Source organism: Corvus kubaryi, unplaced genomic scaffold (genome assembly GCF_017639235.1).
Source record: "Corvus kubaryi isolate FWS band 111438036 unplaced genomic scaffold, C.kubaryi_AGA036_p1.0 137, whole genome shotgun sequence".
Taxonomy (NCBI): Eukaryota; Metazoa; Chordata; class Aves; order Passeriformes; family Corvidae; genus Corvus; species Corvus kubaryi.
This window is the reverse complement of record NW_024580671.1, coordinates 16585743-16612916: the sequence shown is the minus strand read 5'-3', so window position 1 is coordinate 16612916 and position 27174 is coordinate 16585743. Positions and strand designations below refer to the sequence as shown.

The 27174-nt window shown below is 36.8% G+C and overlaps 1 protein-coding gene across 5 annotated transcripts in view; it reads left to right on the top strand.

The window, feature by feature from the left end:
• The window catches only part of DOCK4 (dedicator of cytokinesis 4), a 233550-nt gene that overhangs the window by 172207 nt on the left and 34169 nt on the right, over positions 1–27174 (top strand). For 3 of the 5 annotated variants that reach the window (XM_042018041.1, XM_042018043.1, XM_042018045.1), the window contains 9 exons: positions 6595–6689; positions 13991–14066; positions 15599–15699; positions 16325–16383; positions 18533–18681; positions 20237–20322; positions 25552–25578; positions 25741–25836; positions 27034–27094. In XM_042018041.1, coding sequence (XP_041873975.1) covers positions 6595–6689; positions 13991–14066; positions 15599–15699; positions 16325–16383; positions 18533–18681; positions 20237–20322; positions 25552–25578; positions 25741–25836; positions 27034–27094 — 750 coding nt within the window. The remainder of the gene's footprint in view (positions 1–6594; positions 6690–13990; positions 14067–15598; positions 15700–16324; positions 16384–18532; positions 18682–20236; positions 20323–25551; positions 25579–25740; positions 25837–27033; positions 27095–27174) is intronic. The other 2 variants (XM_042018044.1, XM_042018042.1) reach the window with 1 other exon arrangement.

Genomic DNA, 27174 nt, shown 5'->3' with positions numbered 1-27174 from the left:
ATATAATTGCTTTAAAGTCATGAATTTAGCCTCCAAACCTGTTTTAAAGATGGTGCCAGTGTAAGGTTACACTGCTCTTGTTTGATTCTTACTGTCAGGCAGTTGGGGATTTTTACGTTTGGCTTATTATACTTGCTTATTTTTTTCATTCATTATATTATGTATGGCAATAGCAAACATGCAGCTTGAGAAATGTATAATCAACTAACTCTTCATTTTTCTTAGCTGTGCAGCACGTCCATTGGCAGGAGGATGTGTCAGACATATAATGTCTGCTCATTTAGATCATAGAAAAGAGTATCTGTGGAGCTCTTCTAAGCTGACTTCTATCAGTTTCATTAATTAAGTTACCGGGTTTGTGGAGATACAACATTTTTAATTCCTTTTTTGAGGAGGGACAGGATTAAATTTTTTTTTTTTTAAGTTACTATTTCCTGCATAAATATATGCACCAAGATTTCCACTCTGCTGGACCCTGAAAAACTTATATAGTACCAAACTTGATCCACACAAAAAATCTAGAGTAATCATTTATGCACATTAGTCAGCCAGTAATCATGTCCTAATGTGATAATATATTTTAGATGTTACTCCTTAATTACCATTTGATAAACTTACATACTGCCCTGAAAAGAGGAGTCTAGTCATGGTGCAGTTTCAGATTTACTTAAATTTCTGATAGCTGCTTAGAGCTGAAGAGGGCATACAATTTGTGAGTGCCTTTTCTTCCAGTGAGGTGGTCATTTAGAGCTTGACAGATAGAAAATGCTGCTAAGAAGTTATCATGAATCAAGAGCACTACCTAGGAGTTGTATAGGGTGAACAATTTTTATATGAGCAATACAGCGTCTGTTTTCACCTAGAATAGTTGCTATCCTTAGGCAAATTTTCATAAATATTGTGGAACCTAGGCATTTTTAGTGGAAATTTTCTCCCTTTTGTGTGAGTTCTGACCAGGTATTCCTAGAGGTTTCAGGCTTTATTTCTGTTTGATGTATCTGTGAAATACAGTGTTGAGTTTATTCAGACTTTTCTTCCTTCTAGAATATGAAAAATCTCTGGAATTAATGCTTGAATGGTGTTTGATTTGACACATTTAAATTCCCCCCACGCACATACCCTACTATTACGCAGAGACATATGGAAAGCAGCTGTAGCTGGTGCCATCAGCTATCAAAACAGAGGTCTTAAGAACTCAAGTCCAGAGTTTGTTATTTCCATTCAGATCTCATCAAATCAGCATCAGCTCCATCAGTGATTCAGTGGCAGTAGTCTGATCATCATTAATGCAGCATTCCTTCTCTTCTGAATCTTAAATAATACATTGTTTTTTCCTCCTCACTTGGAAATATCAAATATCACTGAGAGCAAGAGGGAAAGATGAGAGCTGGTGTGTGAGACTGACACTGCTGTTAATCATGAGGTGATTGTGTATGACTAGGCTATCTAAACCATCTTGCTTTGATTACCAAGTGTGGAATTTTCTTTGCTTTAACATATCTTAGGAAATGATATCAGTATGGATAAAAGAAAATTCAAGAGGTATAAATATCAGTGATAAGACTTTTTTTTCCCTGAGATGATTTAGAAGCTGAAATAGTAGCCTTAGTTAATCTAGTGGCTAGTTGGGATTGAAACTTCAGTGATAACTACCATCAGCTTACTGTATTTCTGACTCCTCATTTTGCCCCCAGTCAGTGGTAGCAAAGTCAGTTGGGTCTTCCTGAAGCCCCATTACGAGTTAGCAATCTGATAGGAGGTTTACAAGGGACTTACCTGAGTGTAACCTAGGCCTTTGAATTGCTTTGTGCTCTGCTTTTTTGTTTTAGCTACCTCTGGTTACAATTAACCATCTGTACTAAATGATTAGGCATTGATAACACATGACATTTCATCTTTCTTCCACACTAATTCTCAAGGTGGCTATGTCAGTACTCGCATGAATGTATGTTTGCACAGCATTTGTGATGCAGTTAATAAAAATACTCCCACCAAACCACTTCTCCAAACAAAAATTCACTCATGAGAGTGCTTGCAAAAAAGGAAAGAAGGTTTTGCAGGTTTTTTTTCATTTTTAGCAGTCCATACCAAACTTACTAAAGGCTGTTTCCAGCTAGTTAAACAAAGAAAAGCAAAATGGAGACTTTGAAGTAATGACATGTACACATTTCTATGACATGCATCTGAATGATGCCTTAAACAAGTGGTTGCTTATGCAAGTATTCCCTCTATTTTGTAAATATATTTATCTTAAGTAATTGACATGGTGACTGTTTTGTCAGTTTTTTAAGAGAGGTTTTTTCCACTCAAAACAGAAGATAGGAAAAACATTTTATGTTCGAAAACATGTAAATGAAGTATAAAAGAACTGACAGGGGTTTCATGGCTGAGTGGTAGAACCCGGCACTATACTTCACTCACTTTTTGAAACCCTGACTTTAACAAGACAGTAATTTTGAATGCTTCCTTTTATCTTTCTGTATTATTTTAAAGGTGTGCTCTTTTTGCTTACCACAAAATGCTTTCTACTACTAATAAGTATCTTTTACAGCAATTTATAGAACAGAGGTACCTTTGTAGGTGGATATTTGCTGCTGTGAAAAAGCTCAAATATAATTTATGACAAAAGGTAACAGTGGAAGTTATAAATAGGAGATCAGTGGGAAAGTGAATGCAAAAAACAGTATATGTTAGCACAATGCAGCTTTGACTGCAGGAAGGCGGCTTCGATCAATATGTGTGGGGTTTTTAATTAATAGATTAAAAGAAGACATAACAAATAAGCACCTACCAGAAGGCCTAGTTTTTATTCATTTGCAGTGTACCCGACATAATATGACAGAATAGAGATTTGATGAAGGAAATGATAATATTTCATAGGGTTGGGTGTAAACCTTACTAGTTCTGTCATCTGTCTCTTCCACCTCAAGGAGCCTGAGCAGGATACAGTGGCTGCCAAGCCCTGATACCAAGTGCAGGTTATTCCATTGTTCTCTAATGGCCCCTGGGACACAGGGTGAGGTCCATAGGCATGGGGAGTGTCTCTGGTGGAGAAGCTCAGTTCTAGCCACCATCCTTCCCCTGCTATTCGGGGACATCCACTGACATGTGGGACTTCTGAAAAGTCGGCTGGGGAAGAGGGGTGGTTCTAAAGCCACTCATTTAGGTGGCTTCTGATGTAGATTAAGAAAGCAGTGAAGCAAAGAAGATCTGGGAAAGGAGCTGGCCAAGGGATGGGTGAGTTGCCCAGGAAGTGACAGCTCACTGTGAAACCGTGCTCCTCCTTATTGGCATTTGGCACTCTGGCTGCTCTACAAAACCCTGATATCAAGTAGCCTGATAACCCTGGCAGCGTGAATCAAAGCAATGGAACATCAAGCAATTAGCTTCAAAGTGGTCGGTTGAACCAAATTAAAATGCTTTATAGATGTACCCCAAGAGGTCCAGTGAAGAGTCTGATCTGCTTTGCAGAGGATTTTACATTCATATTGAGAAATGCGCAAAGAAATTCCAAGTCAGTTTTTGGTTAAATGAATAGATGGTTTTCAGTCCTTCAGAAGGCTGTGCTTCTTCCTTAATCATAGTTAGAAAATTTCATCGGGCAAGTATTGCTGCTCAAAGAAAACCAAACTGTGATACTACATTATTTAATCACAGAATCACAGAATGGATTGGGTTGGAAGGAAGCTTAAAGATCAGGCAGGGATGCCTTCCACTTGACCATGTTCAGAGCTCCATCCAGACTGGCCTTGTGCACTTCCAGGGATGGGGCTTCTGCAACATCTGTGAGCAATCTGTCCCAGTGCCTTACTATCCTCACAGTAAAGACTTTTTTTCCTAATATTTAAGCTAAACTTACTCTCTTCCATTTGGAAGCCGTTCCCCCTTGTCCTGTCACCACACGCCCTTTTAAATAGTCTCTCTCCATCTTTCTTGCAGGTTCCCTTCAGATACTGGCAGGGCTTCAATTAGGTCACCCTGCAGCTTCCTCTTTTCCAGGCTGAACAATTCCAATTCTTCCAGCCTTTCCTCACAGGAAAGGTCCTCCATTCCTCTAACCACCTTGGTAGCCTCATTTGGACTCTCTCTACCAGGTCCCTGTCCTTCCTGGGATGGGGCCCCAGAGCTGGATGCAGCACTTCAGGTGGGGTCTCACCAGACTGGAGAAGGGGCAGAATCCCCTCCCTTGACCGGCTGGCCACGCTGCTTTTGATGCAGCCCAGGATACAATTGGCTTTCTGGGCTGGGAGGGCACTTTGCCTGCTCATGTCCAGCCTCTCATGCCCCCCAAGTCCTTCTTGGCAGGGCCGCTCTGGATCTGTTCATCCCCCAGCCTGTGTTGTTACAGGGGGTTGCCCTGACCCAGCTGCAGCACCTTGCACTTGGTCCTGTTGGAACCCATGACATTCCCACCAGGCCACTTCTTGAGCTTGTCCAGGTCCCTCTGGATGGCACCTCTTCCTTCAGGTGTGAAGTTAAGTGGTGTGAAATTAGTATTAAACCTTATAGTACTATCTAGTATTATCTTACAGATAGTACTAGAACTTATGCACACTAGGTAGGAATATTAAGAGATGGTATTTAGAGTATGTGAAAGGACAAAATTACTTCCTTTTTGTCTCTTAAGATAGAAGACATATGAGACATTAATTCTATCTGTACTCAACCAACCAAATGTTAGTTCACTTATACTGCCGGCTAAAATGTTTTTTAAATGTTAAAGTCTGTTACTAAATCTATGTTTTGCATCTAATATCACTATATTGATGACACGATTTTCTATTTTTTCTGTGAAAATTAGAAATAATTATCCTGGTATTAATGATTCAAAATTTAATGGCAGTGTCTACATTTCCTTTTTTTTAAAGTTTGCTTGGAATAAAAGATGTATTTGGATTCTAGCCTGAAATTACCCAAAGAAATGAAGTACATATGATCTTCCTTTCTGACTGTTATTCATGACTTTTGAAGAAGCTATCTCAAAGGCACTAAGTTTATACCTTACACAGCCCTTGGGTTTTAAATCTTCAAACCACATGGTTTTGTGGTTTCCCAATAACAGCCATTTGGCCTCTTCAGCTCAGCAATCTGCTGGTTAAATCCCTAATGGCAGCAACAGATATTGTGTCTGGACAACAGACAGGCTAAAAAGGGAATATGGAGGAATTTGGGATGTTGTTGTGAGGTGATATGCAGCAACATTCAAGGCACTGCAAGATTGTTGGGATTATGGCACAGAGCTGTGGGATTACTGCAGGGAAGGGAGGTAACCTCTACAAAATAAAAAGGCACTTAAGTACAAGGTGCAAAGCTATAGAAAAATGGCCTGGAATAAATGTGTTTCTCATAGAGACAGGTACTTGTTTATCTTGTAAAGCTGGTCACATGCATTCAAACAGTATGTTATCTGCAATGAGTACTGTTTATACTCTTTAATACAGATAATTTTTTGGCATCTTGCTCAGAAAACAGGTTGTCTCTTTTATGTAATCTTCCCTGGTGGGTGGGTGTGGGGATCTCATCTGCCTTATCCAATGCCTGTATTCGTCCCCCTTTACAGTGATTCTCTGATGAAAGACATCTGTTGTGCAATGCTTGTCATCTATACTTTGATAAATGCACTTGAGAATATATTTTGGTGTTCAGAATTATTTGTATCTTCATCTCATCCGTGTTTTGGGGTAACTCTCTACAAGTGATGTGGGCAGAATGAATACCAAACATTTCAAGGTCAGGTACTGCACTGATTCTGTTAGATGTGTTTATATCACTTGCTTCATGCTCTTCATGTTGTCAAAAGCTCAATTTTCATACTAAAAGAATACTGGCAGTACTATGCATAATCAAGATGGTCCCTTGTTAGTTTTATTTGTGAAAAGGAAAACTAAAAAAAAAACGTGGTGAGAGGAATAGATTACTTATTTATTAGGGAGTTAAATGACATAGGAGATGGTAATGCTAAAAGCTTTCAGGCAGTGCTTTCTACATTCAAGGTAGCTCACAGGTGTTGACTGCTTTTCTAGATCGAGCAAACGAGGCAGAATGGTTAAGTGACCTGCACACACCCAGCCAGTTGCACTACCAGTTATGGGGCCTGGGCATCTCTATTGGAGTCACTGGTCTCTCTCAACTCAGTGATAAAATTGTCCTTACATTCTCTCTCTATCCCACCAAATAATGCCACTTTTAGAATAAATCTCGAAAGTGATGAAAGCCTGGCATGATTAAGGAGATATTCTGAACTCTCTGGTGTTTGTAAAGTGCTTTTTTGATTTGCAAATTGTTCTCGACGTTGCATTTGTGGAAGTGTATGGGTGGAAACCAAATGCATCTTTGACATTTCTTTTATGCATTGCTGTCAATCAAATGGCACATTATATTATTTTCGTCATTTTAAGAATAAAGGATTAAATGACTATTTGAAAATTCTTGGGAAGTAATAAAAAAAAGCATTCAGAGGTGTATCTATGGTGAAAATAAGTGCAGTTCTGTTATTTCTATAATGATTTTCTTCTCTCTGATTAAAACATTTTTAAAGCTCACTGCTCTTTTTAAAGCAGCAATGACATATGACTACTTCTTTTCTTTCCAAAGGATTTCCTGCTGCAGATTTTCACAGTATTTCGGATACTAATACGACCAGAGATGTTTCCAAAAGACTGGACAGTGATGCGTTTGGTTGCAAACAAGTAAGGTATTTTTAATGTTATTAAAAAGTACGGGTAGTATGCACAGAGCACAATAAAAATAAATTTATATGATGTATGTAATAAAAATTCAATATATTTTTTATAATGCTGGCTGCAGTTCTTTTTTTAATTTAAGATTTCAAATTTCTGGACTTCTTTTATACTACAAATTTATAATATAATCTATACCTCTTTCTGTTTTGAATTTTAGTAAGCACATATAACTGGAAACTCAGAAACACTTTTACAGAATAAAGCTGCAAAGCATCAACGGCTTTGTTTTCCAAGTAACAAATGACAAGTCTTCCAGGAACTTCTTTTCAAATCTGTTCCTTGAAATTCCGAGTTGGTAAAGATCTGTTTGCTCTCCAGAAGAAATTATCAGCTGTAATATTGTTAACGATGTTTTTACATGTTTGTTCGTTTAGTGTTGGTCAGAAAAATCACAAATCAAAAATCACAAATCAGGAAATGAGGCACAGCACAGGCAGCAGTCATGTAAGGCTCTAAGCAGTGCTTAGTGAGATTTTCAGATGAAACCTGCCCATCAGCCATTCTTTCTCTGCTCAGGCCTTATTTTTAAAGAAACAGGTTCCCAGCATTTCTAAGAAGTAATTATGACAGGTCTGAAACTATTAAGTTTTATTTCACCACCTTTATCACCACCTATCCCTTTCGTAGTCTTGGCTTTAGGTCAGATAAAGCAGCTGAACGATCAGCACAGTTACACAAAAGCAGAGCAGGGGCGTTGTGTTGGGCAGACCTAGGAATCCAGAATGTAGGATCGGCTTAAAATTTCATGATACGTATTGCAATGCCTGATTAAAATTCAGTTTTAGTCTGCATTGTGCCTGCTGGCTTCAAGGAGAATTTAAATTTGTGGTGCTGTAGCAATTGTACTAGTAGCAATATTATTGGTACAACTAAAATTGACAACACTTGTGTGTATGATCTGTATTTGTTGTGTGTGTGTGGATATGCAAGCATAATAGTATTTGCTCAAGCTTTGTCATGACTTGAAAAAATTAACATTTTTTGTTAATTTTTATTACCTCAGTGTTGCTAATCTTGCCAAGTTTGAATTCCAGAAAAAAAAGTTACTAATTAAAGAATGGATAGGATCATTTGTTTCTGTTACGATATTAAATAAGGTATGGCTGATACCAGCCTGTATCTGGTAATCATGCTTAAGAAATAAACTGAAACACAAGAAAGAGGGAAAAAGACATAAGAACTTTTAGACAAAATAGATAGTCTAAGAAATTGTTATGTATTCCAGTAACAGCTGGCTTGGCAGATGGCTTTGCAACAGCTGACATGTACAGAACTGAGGTTTAGGAGCGACCTTGGCACGTGTTACATGGCTGGTGATGTTCAGATGATATGAAGTTCTGCAAAAGGAGCAGTTTTCTTCACCAGTATTTTAGTAACCATCACACATCTCCCTTTATTAATCCACGTCATTTGTTTCTGACCATCTAGGAGGTGAGTCTATGCCCAGTTCTGTCAGGCAAAGAAGTTAGGCGGAAGCTGACAATAACTGCTGGTGGGAACTGGCCACGAGGAGCTCGTCAGACCACCTAACTGATCCTGATAGCACACAATTGCATAAGCACTTCTGCCAGCAAGTGGGATTGTAAGCACATCTTTACCAATTCAGCTTTCAATAATTGCTTGGCTAGGAATTTGTTCCAATGTGGAGGAAGTGCTAGTTTGCTATGAAATAGGGGGTTGACCAGGTGTGCTTAAATGTGTGGTGAGAGCTGAAGCCTCATTATTCCTACATTCCTATTCTGTTCCTTTTTGAGGCAGCAGAAAGGAAAATCCACTTCTGTTCTCTCCTCAGCTGCAGAGAAATAGTTTTTCCAGAGCTGTTTCTGAATGGGAGCTTCTTCCTTTGCCTCATGTCCCTCAGTGCAATGGCAGTGGCTGCCTTCCTTTAGCTTCCTCAAGGTGTTCAAAAGCACAATCAGAGTTTTAGCTTTGCTAGAATTGTTCCAGCCCAAAATCTTGAAATGCAAAGGAAAGAGCCTAGAGGCAGGATGTGAAATTAGGGCACTGCCTGCCCCACAGATAGAAGTAAGCTGTTCTTCCTGAGCTTCAGTTGATCAGCCAGAGCACTTCCAGGGATCTGAGACTCTTCAGAACTGAAGGCAAAACTTCTTGAGCTCTCTGCTCTATTCATGTCTAAAAGAAAGAGCCAGAAAGTCTAACCCATCTTTTTAAGAGCAGAATTAAGTGATCCAATAACAGTCTGGGTCATTTCTAACTTCTGCTTCCCAGGAATAAAACAAGTGCCATATTTCCTGTGTCCGACGGCTGCCCTCTCACCTGTCTGGCCTTTTACTCGAGAGACTGCAGCTCACCTGAAGGTGGTGTGTGTGTCATGGGAGCTTCACCCATCGCTGCAGTCAATCAACAGCAGCACTGGTTTTCTCTCCCTGTCCCTAGAGTGATATAAAAATTCAAACTGTCTGGTAATTACAGGAAGAGAGATTTAGCCTGTCTGAGCTTAGGGAAGAAATAAGTCTTAGCAAGGATATAATCAAGTAATAAGCTTTTCCTGGGAGAAAATACATTTTTCCTCTTACTTATGTATGCAGAACTACAATTACCTGAAATATTTCTAAGTCTTGAATGCCATAATTCTTACAATATACAACATTTACATATAAAAATATCGCTGCCCCCTGCCTCATTGTGTTTTTTTTTTTTCTTTCTAGTTGCAGTGTTTTCAGTAATTATGTAGCATCTGATACTTGGATTCTGTCTGGGAAATTAAAAAAACCCACCAAAACTGAAGATACTATGAGCTCAAGAAGGGAAATCTCTAACTATCCAGAAACTAAGATGTTTCATGATGACACATGTAGGATCTATAGTTCTGAATGTTCATATGCCCAACGTGTGAAAGTATTAACGGCTAGCATTAAGTGCCAATTGACTTCTAAAATTTGAGAAATAAAGTATCATTTAAAAAGGCAAACTTAGGACTAAAGCAGAGAAATAGATTTTTTGAATTGTATTCTGTAATGGAAGGAGAACATGCAAAAACATCCTTAGCTTCTAAGGGTTGAGCAATGAGACAAAAAACTAAAGCTTCATAACCATGTAACATCTGTCATGAGCTAATCAGCATGTATGCAGGAAAGCAAAATAATTACTAACGGTCATTTAATATTTCTAACATGGATGTTACTACTGAGTTACAAATATGGCTTTATGTATACTATGGAAAATATTATTTTAATTTCTTTCATTCTGGGAGTAGACTTTCTTTCTACATCAACTAGGTAATATCTAGCTTCTATTTGTAACTGCAGAGGAGCACCACATAATATAGGAAGATGTCTGAATCAGCTGCCTAGTGCCAGAGAGAAATACTAAATTTTATAGCAAAATATGACTTACTAAAACTGAAGCTTCTGAAGAAGACCTTGACAGTCTCAACTGGAAATCACTGTGTAATGGTCACTGGCTTCAGTTACCTTAAGGTTAGGAAAAGAATGACTTGTCTAATACTTTAATTGCCTGGCATCTTTTGAGAGCAGTTAATAGACTCAGCTGAACTTCATGTTATTAACAGTTGAGGAGGGACTTAGAGAGCAAAGGAGTTTCAATTACTTGCTGAGCAAATGTTTTATATTCATAACATACTATGCTTATGTTTATGTATTATTGAACAAAGAACTAATTTTGTGCTGCTCTTGGTATGCAAAAAGCTTTAATTTTCAAGATCTCTGTGTAATTAACTGTGCAAATCCTTTCAGCATTTTGCTTAATGGTAGAGATGCTAGGTCATACAATCCTCAATTTGAATATTAGAAGCACACAAAATAGGTGTATGAATAGTATTATTTATAGTAAAATAATTGATCTGTTTACATAAGGTTTACATAATATGTTGCTTACACTGAAATTTCAAACATATCTACTGACAGTTGGGCATAAGGGCTTTAAGTTGACAATCCTTTTGGTTATCAAATTCAGTAATGGCTGAAATACATTATTATTATTATTACTATTATTATTACTATAAAAGTAACTCAAATGGAATACACAGTAAGGGAAGACATCAAATCAGCATTAGGGTCATCATTATGACTGCTCTGAAGAATCCTGTTAGCTCCCATGGTGTAGGAGTCTGAGACTCCTACAATGAACAAAAATTCTTGCTTTTATGTAATACATAGTGTTGCTAACAACATTTTTGCTTTTATGTAATACAGAATGTTGCTAGCAACTGAACCTGGCATTCAGTCCTTCACAAAAAGCATAGATATACATAGGCACGCGTGAGTAAATAAGCTCATAAACATAACAGTAGAAGCATAACATATACACGATTCAAGGTTTATTTCATTTATTTGTGAACTGTGAAAGACATTTTTGTTCAAATACCTCTGTGTTTGGGAATATTTCGCTCTGAAATAGCAAAGGATGGAATGAGAAGCTATTGTTATACATTCATCCTATATAAGCATGGAAAAGGAAAGCTTTCATTTTCTACCACTGGCTGCCCAGGCAAAAGCCAAGTTGCCAGAGCACAGCCCAGGCAGTAAACAGTTGTTGAACTTCTGGATTTTTCAAATAGCTTATTGCAGAAAGGTTTGCTCTGAAAATTTGATGGAAAAGCCACTCCCAACAACAATGGCCTTACCAGACATTGGGCTAGCATCCTTTGTATGGGTCCAGCATAACTTAGTAGCTACAAGCAGATGTTTTTGTCCTGTAAAACCAGCATTCTGAACAAATATGTGGCAGGTGGTAAGAGAAAGAAAAGCAAGTGTTGTCACAAACTCAGTTTATAGTTTGATACTCAGATGGATTTCAGATGAATGTTGTTGTTGTTGTTGTTTGGAAATTGCTGGCTGGGAATCAACTTGGAATGTGAGTACTGTACCAGATCAGGCAGCTGTCTTCTGGCTGCTGCCTCTGTTTTGTGCATTTTTTCTTTTTTTATATATAAGCATCCCCAACCTTAGCTTGTTTTCTGTTCTACCTGATTTTAGATTCAGAATAACAGATTGTGGGTCAAAAACAATGTCTTCAACCTTGTGTGTTGCATCTGGTGGTTTGAGGTTTCTTTATCTACAACATAGATCTCATGTTAGAGACCCACATTTTATCAACTAATCCATATCATATCTTTTGCTTACCAAATAAATAAAACCTGAGCTAAATTTCTTATAGGAAGAAATACTTGCATTGCAATTATTCTGTTATGTCAGGAAAAATCTTCAAAAAATATTCTAAAAATTGCATTTAAGATGTCTACTTTATACACCTCCTCATAAGAATTGAAGCAGATCTTTCTGTTCAGTTTCACCTGCCATGGAAGGAATGTAGCAAGAAAGGAATTGTCCCAGACATAAATAGAACTATGTAATGTAAACTTGGCAGTATGGTTACGGATCTTGTGGAATTTTCTCTTGAGTAAAGTTTTTCAGGGATTTATTACTTTGGACTTAGGTGGAAATTTTACAAAGCAATAATTCTGATGAACTGACTTATTCTATCAGAATGTCTTCCTGAAATATACAAACTGTTTCCATTTTGTGAAGCATATGGGCTTTAAATTAAATCATGCGCAACAACAAGAATGAAGGGGCTCTGTTCTTATCCATGCCTCGATTATTAACTTTGCTTGTACTGCATTTTGCTAACGTTTCACTTTGTGTTCCATGCTGCAAAGTGAGTGCTGTACACAGGCTGTAACTCTCCATTGGTGAAAAAGTGGGATTAACTTCGAGATGAGTGCTAAGCATGGAACACTGCTTGGATAGAAAAGTTACAGAGTAATTGTTGAGAAAATAATATGTATGAAAAGGACACTTGAACAATGGAATAGGAATAAATGAAACATGAGACTCAAGCACTGTTCTAAAAACAGTCTCAAATGGCTGTTGCAGGTGTTCAGGCACATCAAACAAGAAGGTAAAGTTTGGCAGGGACAGTAATTTTAAAAGTAGAAGGATGGAAGCAAACATTTGAACTACTATTATGTTAAATTATACATAGCCATTTTTTATTTATAAATGTGAAAACTGTCAAAAGTGCCAGAAGAAAAATATAGTTTATCTCCTAGGTGGGTTGGCTAACATTTAATTCTCCAGTGTTATACAAATGAAAAATATTATAACCTTGAAATATATATATTGCTGTTATTATACTTGACCATTTTTTTTGTCATGAATGCATTGCAAAAAATAGTAAAAAAAATGAAGTCCAATGTATAGAAAGGGAAACAAATTTTAGCAATGTAACAGCATGCAGGTCAAGAACTATGTTCAAAGAAGAACTAAATGTATTAATAATAGACAGATGGTAATTAAATGAAATGTGTAGATATAACCTTTTTCTCAGAAGATCTTTAAACAGTTGATTGTTGTAAAATACATAACAGCAAAAAGATCATTCTGTGTTTATCTTTTTTTTTCTCCGTAAGTATTCACTTCTGACCATTTTCAAAAAGAATTTAATGCTTTATATGGATTTTTAGTTTGACTAAATATGTTGGCAGACAAGAGTGCTGCAGAGGTTAGTGTAAGGTTTGAATCATTGAAATTAGTGTATTTAAATAATCTCAAAGAATATTCTATTTCTGTTGATTGCCGAAGTTGGTTGCTGCAATAAACAAAGCCATCATTGACCTTTGGTGACAACTACTGTGAAAGGATCTTGGTCATATATATTTATTTAAGATAGATTATTACAATTCAGGCAGCTGTAAATGTAGGGTAATATATGAGTATTTACAACATACAGCATAAAGATCTTTAGAAGCAGATCCTTCTCTCAGAGCTCATGCAGTTCTGCATTTATCTGATGTCATTAAAAAGACTTTTGTCCATAGAGGTGTCAATGTTGAATATTGGTATTTACTAGATATTTTATATTTGCAATCTATATGCACATACTTTCAGTACCAAGAAAGCTGAAAACGAATTGTACAACTGTGTGTATTAATGCTATTAAGACAAGGTGTGTAATAAATCTGATGTCATAATTATTTGCAGAACAAAGTTTATGATTGGTCTTGACCAATTATATTCTTCTATATAGAATCTCTGTTTTCAGTGCACATTCTTACAGCACACCTTATTTATCTCAATGTGCATGTTTTCTGTCAATAGGTGCAGGTAAGTCAGGCATTTATATGATTTGTTGAAAATGTAGTATTTAGTGCCACTAGGACATGCTACATCTGTTTCTTCACTGGAAAATTCTCTGGCTTTGATTCTTAAATATGAATTTCCACTTAATGAGAACTCCTGTCTTTTTCATTCTTTTCTTCCCAGTGTGATCATTACTACAGTCTTGTACCTTTCGGATGCCCTTCGTAAAAACTTCTTAAATGAAAACTTTGATTACAAGGTAGAGTAAATTATAGATGCAATAGCTGCTACATCATCCTGTGTCTTGGTGGTTCTTAAACTTAGTTCCAGCATCTAAACAGCTAGAACATGTACTAAATCAGTAATTTCAAACACTCAGAGATGTTTTTTCTTAAATGCAGAACTATCCTAAAAATGACTGCTGTGAGGTTTTTTTAATTTCATCTTTTTTTTCATTTTGTTATTTGAGCCTCTTTGTTAGACTACTTATTTAGGATTTTTGCATAGCAATTTTTTGGATCAGAAAAGCTAATGAAATTATTTAGCTATTATTTTTTTGTTATCACAGAAAGAAAAAAGTATTTCATGTTTTTAATCAATGCAAATTTATATAAAATGCAGGTTTATATTTTTGTAATTTCTCTCAAGACCAATTAACATGCTGCATAATTAAAATTATAAAATTATGACACTTCATGGTGAATGTAGTTAAAGTTGTTAGTGGGTACCTCATATAGTGAGATACTGCATTTATGATAAACTGTGAATTACAGATTATGCTTTTAGGATTAGAACATCTAGGAATGTGTCTGAAAAGACACATTTCCATGGAAACAAACCTGAATGAATATTCTGCCCAACCAAGAGATGTTAGTCCAACTACTGCATCATGAAAAGTGCAGAATTTCCTTCCTAGAGAAGACAGTGAGCTCCTGTTGACTTCCAGCAGGGTTGTGGATGCTTCTCTGAAAATTCAGACTTCTGTTAGATAGATGGGCAGGAATGCAGATTTATCTACTCAACTGAACATGAGGAAGCCTATTCTTTATGAATTTCTGTAAGTTCAGGCTTAAACTGATAAAAGAATTGCCTGTAGAACAAGGCCTCTATGTTCCTTAAACTTGAGTAGCAATGTTATTGCTGTCCTGCTGAACTGCAGGGTCTGGAATAGGGCTCCCTCTACACTTCTTGTCATGGAATTGGGTTGTTAAAATAATTAGTATTTTATCTTTAATTTTATCTCTAAGTCTTAGAAGTAGAATATTCAACATCTAATTCATAAAGCATGAGCACAAAACATCTGTATATTTGCAATGTCTTAACAAAACCTGGCTTTGGTTTTTGTCCAGTGAAGGCTGCAGCAAGTGAGACTTGCAAATACTATTATAAAGTGTGATGGACAGAGAATATCAATCTTGTTATGTGATAGCTTTTGAGGTGTCAGAATTTTTTGGGGTTTGGACTTGAAGTGCGGTTTTCTATTTAAATATACCCCAAAGAAAGTTTCCAAAAGTAAGCTTTTCTGATTTGGAGGGATGAAAAAACCAAATCTGTAACTTTGAAACTTTTAAATTTAGAGATGTAGGATATGTAAATAGATGTATTTTTGCTGAACATTTTGGAGTTGGTGAAAAGTATATTTTGGGTCAAAGAAATTTAGTCAAAAGCAGTTTGAGTAATTTATTAGTTGAGACTGAAACAAGGGCTGTGATTTGAAATTTTGCATCTTGAGTGGTCATAAATTGTGGTACTGAGAAAATGAAATAACCACATGCCATATTCTTATTGTAGATATGGGATTCCTACTTTTTTCTTGCTGTAATTTTTATAAACCAGTTATGTCTGCAACTGGAGATGTTCACACCTTCCAAGAAGAAAAAGGTTTTAGAAAAGTAAGTATTGCTATCAGCTCATAGAAAACTAACAGATTTAAAATTTCTCAAGATGCTAGACATTGGAGGTTGCAAGAGGGCCCACTGAAAGAAAAATGTATCAGTATGTCCACTGACTAGAACAAGAGTTGGTTCTGGCCCTTTGTACGGGTCTTCAGAGCCAATAGCCTTCATGTGAGTGCCTCAAGTGGTTCAGACACGGGGAGAGAAACAGCCACTCATTGCCGGAGAATGCGTGAGCCAACTCACACTTGTTCAGGTGTTTCTGCTGGGCACTGCACTATTGTCTGTATGAATTAATTGTATTTCTTTAAGTTAGAACAAAACTATTTGTTCTCAGAGGGAGAACTGGAACATGTTACGGCAAAAAATAGGTTTTACTTCACAGCTGTGTTACTGACGTGTAGCATTTTGGCAATATTTTGAATAAACCTGGGTTTAGGAATCCTGTTTTAGCTGGGTACGATTGAAAGAGCAAAAACCTGGAAGAAACCAGCACTTTCAAAGTTGTTTTTTGTGGACTACAAATGAGACATTTCATTTAATAATGTCACAGAATGGCATATGAACTTGATTTTCTTAAATTATCTTTCATTTTTTTGCTTTATTTTTTGATACACTGCAGATATGGTGACATGCGGGTAACAATGGGATGTGAAATCTTCAGTATGTGGCAAAATTTAGGTAAGTGATTAAACACATCATCAGTAACTCATAAAATGAAAGCAAATTATTAGTTCTTCAGCTATTATATATACTTCCCAGGGATAGAGGAGTTGTTGATAATTACGTTCAAGGTATGAAGTCTTGATTCAAGTTTAGGAAAAAGTTTGTCATCTGTAGTTTCTTCTTTATAGCTAAACTCAGTTTTCTAAGCCTTGATACTGTATCTGACCTATTCCTATTTCTTCACAGACAACTGAGAGAATACTATCAGAGAAAATGAAGAAAGAAAGTACTACTCTTTTTGGGCAGAATTATTATGCCTTGAAATATACTCATGTTCTTATTTTTAGTCATGTTGTCAAATAGTTTAAGGACAAGGCATGTCTTAATTCTGAAGCTCTCCTGAGATGCTGGGTTTGCATCAAGTCTTCTCTGAAGTCTTATTTGCACTAAAATATAGAGGCATAAACAAGTCAGTGACTAATGTATAAACAACACATTGATCAACAAGGAAAAAATACATGCTTGAATATTAACTTAGGAACACATTTATATTTTTAACTGTGCAAACTGAAAGTATGAGTGTCAGAGAAATGCAGTTAAATGTTGTGTGGGAAAAAAATAAAAAGTGAGTAGAAGATTTGGACACTACGTTTGTCATCTTTGTATTTCAGTTATTCAATATTTACTTCATCAGAAGGCTTATTTAAGATACAGGAACAATCATCAGATGATGAGATTTCTGTTGATGTGATTTCTGAGATACTGTCATTTCAGTTCTGTCACTCTTTTCCCCAGCAAGATGTGAAGTTGCAAAAAACTGTCTTTCAGATCAGCCTGTACTAAAGAGAGACATGTTCAAAATAAGAAATATTTTCTTACTAATATCTTGTTAATGTCTGATAAGTAGCATATTTTACTTATTTACAATATTTAGTATTGCTTCACTCACTAAGACATCCCTCTAAATTACGTGGCTACATTATGGGTATTTCAAAACTGGTATGTCAAGGATCCACTCCCAGGACCCATCTCCTTCCTGCACGCACACCTTAGTGTGCATCACCGCCCCACGCATGTTGTTTTCTGCTGAATGGAAACCTGGGATGCAGGCAAGTGATGCCTTTCAGTAGGGGTGAGTTTCGTTGGACACAATATGGATCTCATCTTGTAATGTGTCCAATTAAATACTATAGTCAGGATATTTATTTTAATTGGTGTCATGCTAGTCAGCATTTTACAATTCTTGTAGCAGTAAGAGTCGTCGTAAGCCTTGATGCTTGTACAGTCACCTTGCTTTCATATGGATAAGCATTCTAGGATGTTTCCAGAAAGGGAAAGTTCTTGTTCTCCTTTGCACAAACTCAGACACTGAACAGGGCAGCAAGCAGGGCTGAATGCCCACTGGAATATCCAGAGGTAGGCTGGACGTAAATTAATTCCTATGTTGGAAAATCAATGCATCCTGATTCATAATCCCTTAATTTTGAGGATGTCAGAAGTCTTACTTGTGGAAAACTGAAACTGAATGGTCAGTCTTTACTGTATGCCATTTCTAGCTTTTCTGATAAGAACTTCATTTTCTGTTAAGTGGAATGTGGTGACATAATAGAAGATGTTTCAGCATTGATTTTCAAGCAAGTTGTTTTGAGAACAGCTGAGTCATATCTTCCTTTTCCTGCAATTGAAACACATATTTCCATTTCTATACTTGCAAAACTAAAGATAGGTAAAAATCAAAGTACTTACATCTTTCTGATGAACACAGAATATCAGGCAGTTAACCATTTTGTAAACACAAGGATGTAAAGCTTAGAAACCAAATTATTCCTGTGAAATATAAATGAAATGCCTAGAGAGTGCTTTGTCTGTCTTTGTTCTTTTGCTGGAGGATTAACTTCGCATACAGCTAACCCACTGTCACTTCTGAACTCAGTATTGCATAATAAAATCTGATAAATTATGTTGGCCTTATATTCTTGTATTGTCTATAGCTTTCACTTTTTGGGCTTAAGAAATAGCCTGTGCTGTGATGGACATGTGATTTTAAAAAAAATCTATAGACATTTAGAATGCTACTTTTTCATTCTTCAGATAGCATTTGGATTGCTTGATAATGCAGAGGATACCCAATTCACATTCAAGTTTATGTTCATTTTCATTTTAGGGGAACACAAGCTTCACTTCATTCCAGCACTGATTGGCCCGTTCCTGGAAGTGACCTTGATCCCTCAGCCAGACCTGAGGAATGTAATGATTCCTATTTTCCATGACATGATGGATTGGGAACAAAGGAGAAGTGGCAACTTTAAACAGGTACTTTGTGTGAAGCTGTTTATAAGATAGGACTGAATACCAAGCATTTCATAGAGTCCTAGTGGACTTGAACCTGGAGCTCCATTGGTGGTTCAGGGTGGAGAAGGTATCCACAACTCTGCTGTTGGAGAGGGATTACAAGGGTTTTCCTTTTTTACTCTTTGCAGGGCTAGTAAGATTCTCCAGCTAATACTATCATGGTAGTTATGTAAGATGAAGGATAAAATCCATGGCCTGCTGAAGTGAAGAACAAAACTTGAGCTGTTTTCAACAAGGTTGTTGTGGTGGTTTTTCAGCTCTGCCTTACAGTAGTACAGACTGCTGGTTAGATAGGATTCAACCAGCTTCCCTTCTGGTTACTATGGAAAAAGATTAGATGTTCTTCTTCAGTAAAGATCCAAGCATTCTTGTTGCTCAGACACTTTCTTAATGGGCTAGGAAGGAACGACCAAGAGTGCCATCTGCTCCCACAGCTCCCACTCAGTTCTTTCAGACTGCCTCAAACCATTCTCAGTGCCCTCCTTCCTGAGGCTTCAAAATGAAGGAGAGTAGAAACATTATAATTACTCCCAGGTAATCATAATGCTTAGGGTGGGAACTGCATCCAAAACACAAACTATTAAGAACAGAGGGGAGTGCATGTGATGTAAGTAGGTAGTTTTTGCTATCAATATATAAGCTTATTTTTAAAAATTCCCACAGAAATGTTAACAAGGAGTGAGAAAGAAAAAAATCCACTTGTTCTGCTTCTCTGTGTTTTCAGCTTGGGTTTAAGTGTAAATTGTAATAGATTTATTCTGTAATAAAATAAGACAACAGCTTGGTTTCTCTCCTGGATTTGTGATTGTTAATATATTACTGTTAAAAAGGAGGTTTGAAATGTGAATACACAGTGTAGCATCAGCTCTATATTTCTTATAATCAATACACTTAAAAACGTGCATTGGAAGAATCATTAACCACCAGATTTTCTTAACCACAAGTTTCTTTGGTAGCTAATATCTAAGTCCAGCAAATTTGATTTCTAATGAAATACAGTGGCAGGTGAGAAGGTTGGGAGAGTCTGAGCTCCCAAGTATTCTGAATGGTGCAGGCAGTTATGAATATTAAGTTATAAAGAATGGGGTGCAGGTCACAAAAGATGATCTTTTTACTTAAGTCTAAGAAAATAGCTTGTGCTTACAGCCTTGCAGTGAGAATTCAGGCAATTTATTTGGGCTGTGTGCTTTTCCTCTGACTCCATAAATAGATAGCTGCCTTAGCAGCAGCAAATGCTACTCAGCCTGTAGTTTTAAAGTCACGTTGCTCAATTTAAATTAGCTCCCTCCCTCAAAAAAAAAAAAAAAAAGAAAACCCACCAAAAAAAAAAGCAAGCCTCACAAACCTCGGGAATGATAACAGCTTCAAAGAGATGAAGTGACTTATCACATGATTGACCAATAATTCTAAAATATTCATTTAGCAAAGTCCCTTACATAAAACTAGATCTTCCCTCCATTTTCTCTAATCTCATTAAAGGAAAAGAAGCTGTTTACACCACACTTATATGTTGCAGGTGGAAGCAAAGCTGATTGACAAACTGGACAGCCTAATGTCAGAAGGTAAAGGTGATGAAACATACCGAGAACTCTTCAACAGTATGTGAGTAATATGTTTATCTTATAATTCCTTGAGTTCAGTTGGTTGTATCAGATGCTAATGTCATTGTAGAGAAGTAATGCTTAAACCAGTTGTGATGCTCATTTTTTCTTTTCTTTTTTTGTTTCCTTAAAATCTGAAGAATAAAACATTTCGTGGTGCTGTATAGCATCTGTAAAGTCTGGCAGTACTTCCTGCATGCAGATATAATTGGGAAAGGCTAAATCTGTTATATCACAGAACATTCTCTTTCTCTACCTACTAATTTTAAAATCAGAAAAGCAATAAATGCTTCCTAATTGCATAGGATGCAGGTAGAGCTCAGATGGAGCATTTTGAAAACAAGGCATGACAATTCAACAAAAAGTGTTTAGTAAGTGATTTTCTATTGCTACAAACTTGTACTCCTCTGAGTAATGTCACCTGTTGATTTATTGTTTGATGTAAGCAATTGTGTTTATTCTGATAAGATTATTTCTTTTAGTTTTCTTTTATAAATTACTGGCCAAGCTTTTAGTGTTTTTTCATAAGTGACATGTCACTTAAGTCTAGTAGGAAAAGCAAATGATAATGCTGAAGTCCCTAAAGTTGCCCATAAATTATTCCCTGACTGAAATAAATGATTGTCACAGAGTACAGGTACAAAATAAAGAACTGGACTCTGTCTCTGTTGTTTCTCAGAGCTCAATTCCACCAAAGTGAAAGATTTCACTTATTTCTGATGTGTTTATTTTAGTAGGAAATGTACTGTTCCTCTTTAGGATTCCAAGCTGCTATGTTTTCTTCAGTATTACTAAATACGTGACTTTTTTTTCCTGTTTATATAGTTTCTTAATCATTTCTTCTTCTTCAAGTATTATTTTTGGCTCTCTTGTCTTTGGTTAAAGAACAAGATTCAGGTCTTGGTGTCTGAAAATAGCAAACACATTGTAATCTGTAATTGTACTGAGTTAAAAAAATAGAGTTCCTAAATATTTATCATGTATAGAAGCAAAAGTGGGTAGAGAGATTAGGCAGAATAGTATGGAATTGAATTAATAATAGCAAATAGCAATTCAGTATGCTAAGGCAGAGCTTTCCTGTAATTATTCATGATGTTTTCATAATCTGCATAAAGATAATAAAAGGTAAGATATTTTCAATATTTTAGTAATACAGTATTCTAACTGTAAAATTAAGTCATTAAAGGAAAAGCTCTAATTATAAAATGAAGCCTATTTAAAATACATCAGTGTGTCTATCACTGAAATAACTTAAAATTCTATAAGAAAGCATACTGGTATCGAACAAAGTTCCTAATTTTTTTATGGTTTTGAGTTAGATTTCAGCTGGGGAATGTTAAACATTGTACAGTGAAAAATGTTGAGAGCCTTTTATAAATCTAAATGCCGAAGACATAGCCATGGTAATTTAAATTGCAAAATGTCTCACAGCATCAGGATACTTGTGGTTTCTGTCATGGTATAACAGAAGTAAAACTAAACTCTTTGGGAAATTTCAGAGTAACTGCTTGAGTTCACTCCCAGCTAACAAAAAAGGTAGTAGTTACAATTAGTTTTTACTTCAACTATATGCATTACCACCTCTCAAGAGGAGAGCCTGTAGAAGGTACTAATTCTAAAATGGAGGATGACATATTGTTCTAGGGTATGTGAAGAAAAATGATGAAAATCAGATGGACAGTTTAGGGAGTTGACTGCAAGAGACGGGGTCAGTTAGCCTGAGATTTTGGGGTTTCTTTATTTCTTCCATGGGTAACTTAAACTAAGCAATATTAGAGGATCTTTGCAGAGCAATATTAGGGTGTCTGTACACAGTGCAAGAAAGCAGACTTGTGTAGGCTGAAGTGGCAGAGATGCAGCAGGTGCCCAAAAACTGAAATAGTAATACAGTTTTGCAGCAAGCAGTGGTTTTCTAGTCTTTCATGAAAGCAAATGCTACAGTATTACCTGAACTTTCTGAAGATTAGGCATGATTAATTTTGATAGGTATCACTGGGAGCCAGGGGGATGCACACACAACTTGGAATACAGCCTGGGAACTGCAGTGGGTGTGACACTTTCAGGTTTTATCATGCTTTCTGTTTATTTTGTCTGAATTGGAAAATGAATTTAAATCTCTTAACTCCCACGTTAACTGCTTTTTTTTCCCAGATACAATCACTGCATCTTTCCTCTGAACATCTGTTTTCAAGGATAAATTATAAGCATCTCTGGAGATAGCTAAAATACTATGTGCTTAGAATTTACTGCCTACAACGGAATTATCTATGTCAAATAAAAAGACAGAAAGTAGGGGGAAGGTGGCTGCTGTTTATTTTGAATCAATGTCTTTCTAGGGACTTGAATGTGACTATTCACTGATTAGCTCCTGATGTCATTTGAAGGACCTGCAGAGCATGAAGTAGTGAACATTTTGTTATTATGAGAAACTAGATGTTGCAATTGGTATCTATTGTGATTATGGTATGAAAGCTGTTCTGATCTACATTTACACTGTAATACTGCAGTTGAACTCCTAAGTTAATTAGCTCAGGGAAAAGAATTATTTCACTTTATTAAACAGTTGCTGGTTAAAATTAAATCCTCAGAAGCCAAGTTATATACTCAAGTAGCTCTTTCTTCTGAGTCCGATGGATGCTGCCAGTTTATTACTCCTGTAGCTGTATTTCAGTTTGGCCTAAGACAAGCCATTCCAGATTTGGAAGTTAGGTGGCCACATTACTGAAGCACAAAACCTGGACTAATGAGTCCTGCTGGGGGCCTGGCAGTGAGACTTCTCTTTGAAGAGATTGTAGCTGACGTTCAGCTGGGCAGGCATTTATTACTGAGTTCTGCCACTTTCTGGGTGATTTCTCTAGCCATGAAGCTATTATATAAAAAGTGATGACTGCTACCTTTCCTATGCTGCCTTCAGTCATCTTAATTTCTTCCCCAAATGCATGACTGAATTCAGCACTGCCCAGACCATTAGACTCTGTCTGGAGTGAGTTTTTTGAGAGCCTTTATGACTCGTTCAGGGAACCTTTGGCTATAGTGAGGTCTTTGTACTCCAAAACAGGCATCCAGATGTTTTAAGGCACCTCTAGGATTAGCTGCCTGTGAGCTAAAAGTCTGAATAAGTCTGAGCTTTAGGCATCCAAAATCCATTAACTAAATGACTCATCTAGCCTTGATCATTGTTCTAAGCCTGGTGTTTGTCCCTGGAGAACTCTGGTGTTCTGGGTCACCATTTTCTTACTCTTGGGGTACCCAAGATTAAAAATAATTAACCCACCACCACCAAAAAAAACAAAGCAAAGTATAATTGTTCGGGTGAGCCCAGGCGTTAGGCTATAGTAGCATGGATAGACAGAAACATTTTTATTGCTTCCTTATGTTGTTTAACCCCCTTAGTGCTTTGTACAATATAGCCAAGCATCTTGGCTATGCTTTGGGATCTGTAAGAACAGGGATTCAATTCCACCTAGATTTAGCCAGGATACATTTGAGTAGCTTTTTCATTCTCAGTGTTTGTTCTCTGCATTGTGTGGAAATGTGTGGTGGGAAGAGGGAGACATGCAACAGAAGGCAAGTCATAAATTTTTTAAACTGACGACATTGATGTCAGTTTGAATACATACTTTGAATGTATCTACTCAACCCATTATTAGAAATTGTATGTTTATAATGAACATGCTAGTGCAATTTTAAAGAAAATGCATAAGTCAAATGCAGATAAGAACAATCTGTTTTGAAAGAGACGTCAGACTTCTATTGTTTTTCTAGAGGAACTATAGGTAATTATTTTGTTGAATCTAGGTTGAAATGTTCCTTTTTAATATAGGGTTAAAAGGAAGTAGAAAGGAAAAATCACTACACTAATCAAGGTTTAATAATGTGACAGGCTGTACTCTTATTTCTTATAAGACACAAATGCTTGTATTAGAAGGAACATAAGGGGTTCAAAAGCAAATTAAGGTAGCCTGTGTATTCTGTATGGAAAACAGAGATGCCAGCTTCGTGCTTCAGCGTTTTCTGGTTAATGATAGCCTTGTCATCTGCCTGCTAGCAACGACAGATAGCCAGATAGTCTCTGATTGTGAGGGAAAGACATCTGATTGCCTCCTGAAGAGATGAGTTTAAGATGCATGCAAGGGTGCAGGATGAAGATCAGTATTTCCTCCTCACTTCCAGCAGAGCACAGCTACATTTAGGTCAAATTCGTTTGGAGAATTGCATCTGTGACATCCCTGAGTCTGTAAGGAGCAGAGCTGGAGTGTATAGCTGGTGCAGTTGGCATGTAGGAGTTCCTGAGTGCTCTTACATGTTTGAAATTTGGACGTAGGAGAGGGACTGAGCATGCTCAGGGTAGATGAAGGTCAGTGGAGCTGACAGCTTGCCCACTGCAGAAGGAAGGTTCAGAGATGCTATTAACAACTCTCTAAAGCCTCTAAGTATATGGATGTGGTAATTTTCAGAGGCTTCTAAATAAACCATAACTGAGTACATTTTCAGGGAGACTGCTGAAGTATCTCCATGGATGTGACATCCACCTAAGCTCCTTTACGAAAGCATAAAAGTAACACAGATCTGTTTATAAATATTTCCTTGCTCATTCATATAGTGAAAATGTGGGAAATTCATGCCTAAATGATTAATAAATAAGTTGATAAGCAGTGAAAATCAGAGGCCTGTAGCAGAAGTATACTAAGAATAATAATAAAGAAAATTATATTAAGTATAGTTTTACTGACAGCTCCACTTACATTACCATTTGGATATCTTTCCACTTCAATGTGTAATCTGCATTTACATTGGTGTAAGAACTCAGCAAAACAGTTTTTAATAAAAGAATCTTATGGCACTTTAAGCTAATGGAATTGTACATGTGCATTGATAGTATGTTCTCAGAAAGAAATGTTAAGTGAAGAGAGGGAATCATGTTATTAAAATCCCTCCTCAATTCTTAAATTTCATGCATACTGAAGTATTAGAGAAGAGAGGTGAGAATGAAAAATTTGTTAAAAAAATTGAGACAGTATATTTGAGCTGATGAATATTCTTTTCTAGGAACACCTTTAAATTCTGCATTTTCTAACATACCAATGTGAAGTAAATATATAAATTTTATGGAAGAGGTGTGTTAAGTCTTTGGGATCTAAATATATTCTGAAAATTAGGTATTTCATATATTTTAATCTGACTCAGCTAATACAAAAATCGTTTGTTTTGTCAATGCTTCCTGGACTAGAATTCCACTTTTTGGTCCTTATCCTAGGTAAGACACTGTTTGCAAATTGTGCTTCTTGGGAGGGTGTTTGTAAAAGAAAATCTAACTATCAAAGATGTTGCTAAGGTATTAAGGTACTGGTAAAAGCAGAGAGGTTGTCATAGTAACAGTTAAAAATAAACAGTGAAATTTTTCTGGCTTTTTTTTCAGTCTGCTGAAGAAAATTGAGAGGGAAACATGGAGGGAAAGTGGTGTTTCATTAATTGCCACTGTGACTCGCCTCATGGAGAGGCTCCTGGACTACAGGTGAGTGATTATCACAATTTAGAAGTAGGGTTGTCACCTTTGAAATATTAGGAACAAATACGGTTATCTTGCTCAAACAGTGACTGCACATGGATACATGGATACATCCGCTGTAAGTGCTCAGGATCTCTGACAGCAGCTGCTTAGTCATCAGGAAAATGCAACTGGCAGGATGAAAACAACCAAGTGGTCTCCCCATGGTGTAAAAATCCCGTAGCGTGTATGAGTTTCCTGTCAGGGATTGTAGTAACTTCTGGCAGTGGGTTAGTGACTCAAGTCTGTCTGAAGACACAGAGCTCAGTACTAATCACCTGACAGTTGTTTTACACAATATGTAAAATTCTTATCACTGTGTCAATCATGCTTAGTTGTAGTGTCAGCTGGCACAGTAAGTATGTATACAAAGACATGATCTCTGGGTGAACACCTCACATCTGACTCTACCACACGATCAAAGGAGAGAGAAATGAGAGGCACCTACTCTCTTTCAGGAGTGCGAGACTAAAACCAGTTTTCCCAGTCAATTGTGAGCCTGTGTAGAGGCTTCAGATTTCAGCTTAGTCCTCCTTATTGCCTGTAGCACTTTACTAGAGCTCAAGCGTAAGGTTTTCTCTCTGATTCCATAGGGACACATGGTGAGACCTAGTACTCCACTTGCTATCATCACTGATAGTTTATAAGGAAAGCTATTTCATCAACAAAGAGACTGAACTCTTAATTTCTAGAAGCATGGCACTGCTGTTTTTCTTCAGGGATTTGTTGGATTACAACCTCTAGGACACCTAATCTTTCAAAACAGTGGTGTTCTGTTAGTTATGAGAGTATTTGGGGCAATTGTTTAGCTCATGTATGCAAGAATGTTTTACAGTTATGTTAAATTTCTTTTAATGACTACATGGTGATGTCTGCCTGTTATTCTTTTATTTCAGCATGGTTATACAGGCTATTTTTATCTGTGTTATAAAAAAGTTCATATAGTAATGACAAAGACAGAAAGAAAACATTGACTTTCTTGACAACTGAGGTGTTCAATGTACTACAAAAGGGGGCATGAAATCCCTTAGCCACTTAGGTCTGCTGTTCACCCAAATGCCATAATTTCAGTCAGCTTGCCAAGTCAAATATGTCTGTTTTCTGAGGTGTGCCTCACTGTAAGAGGATAAACATCATTCCTTTTGACTTTACTTTCTGCTTTAGGGACTGCATGAAAATGGGAGAAGTGGATGGCAAAAAGATTGGCTGCACTGTTAGCCTTTTGGTTTGTATAATACTTTTTCTTTCCCTTTTTGATATCAGTTGTGCATTTTCTACTATGCAGATAGACATTTGAATAGGCGA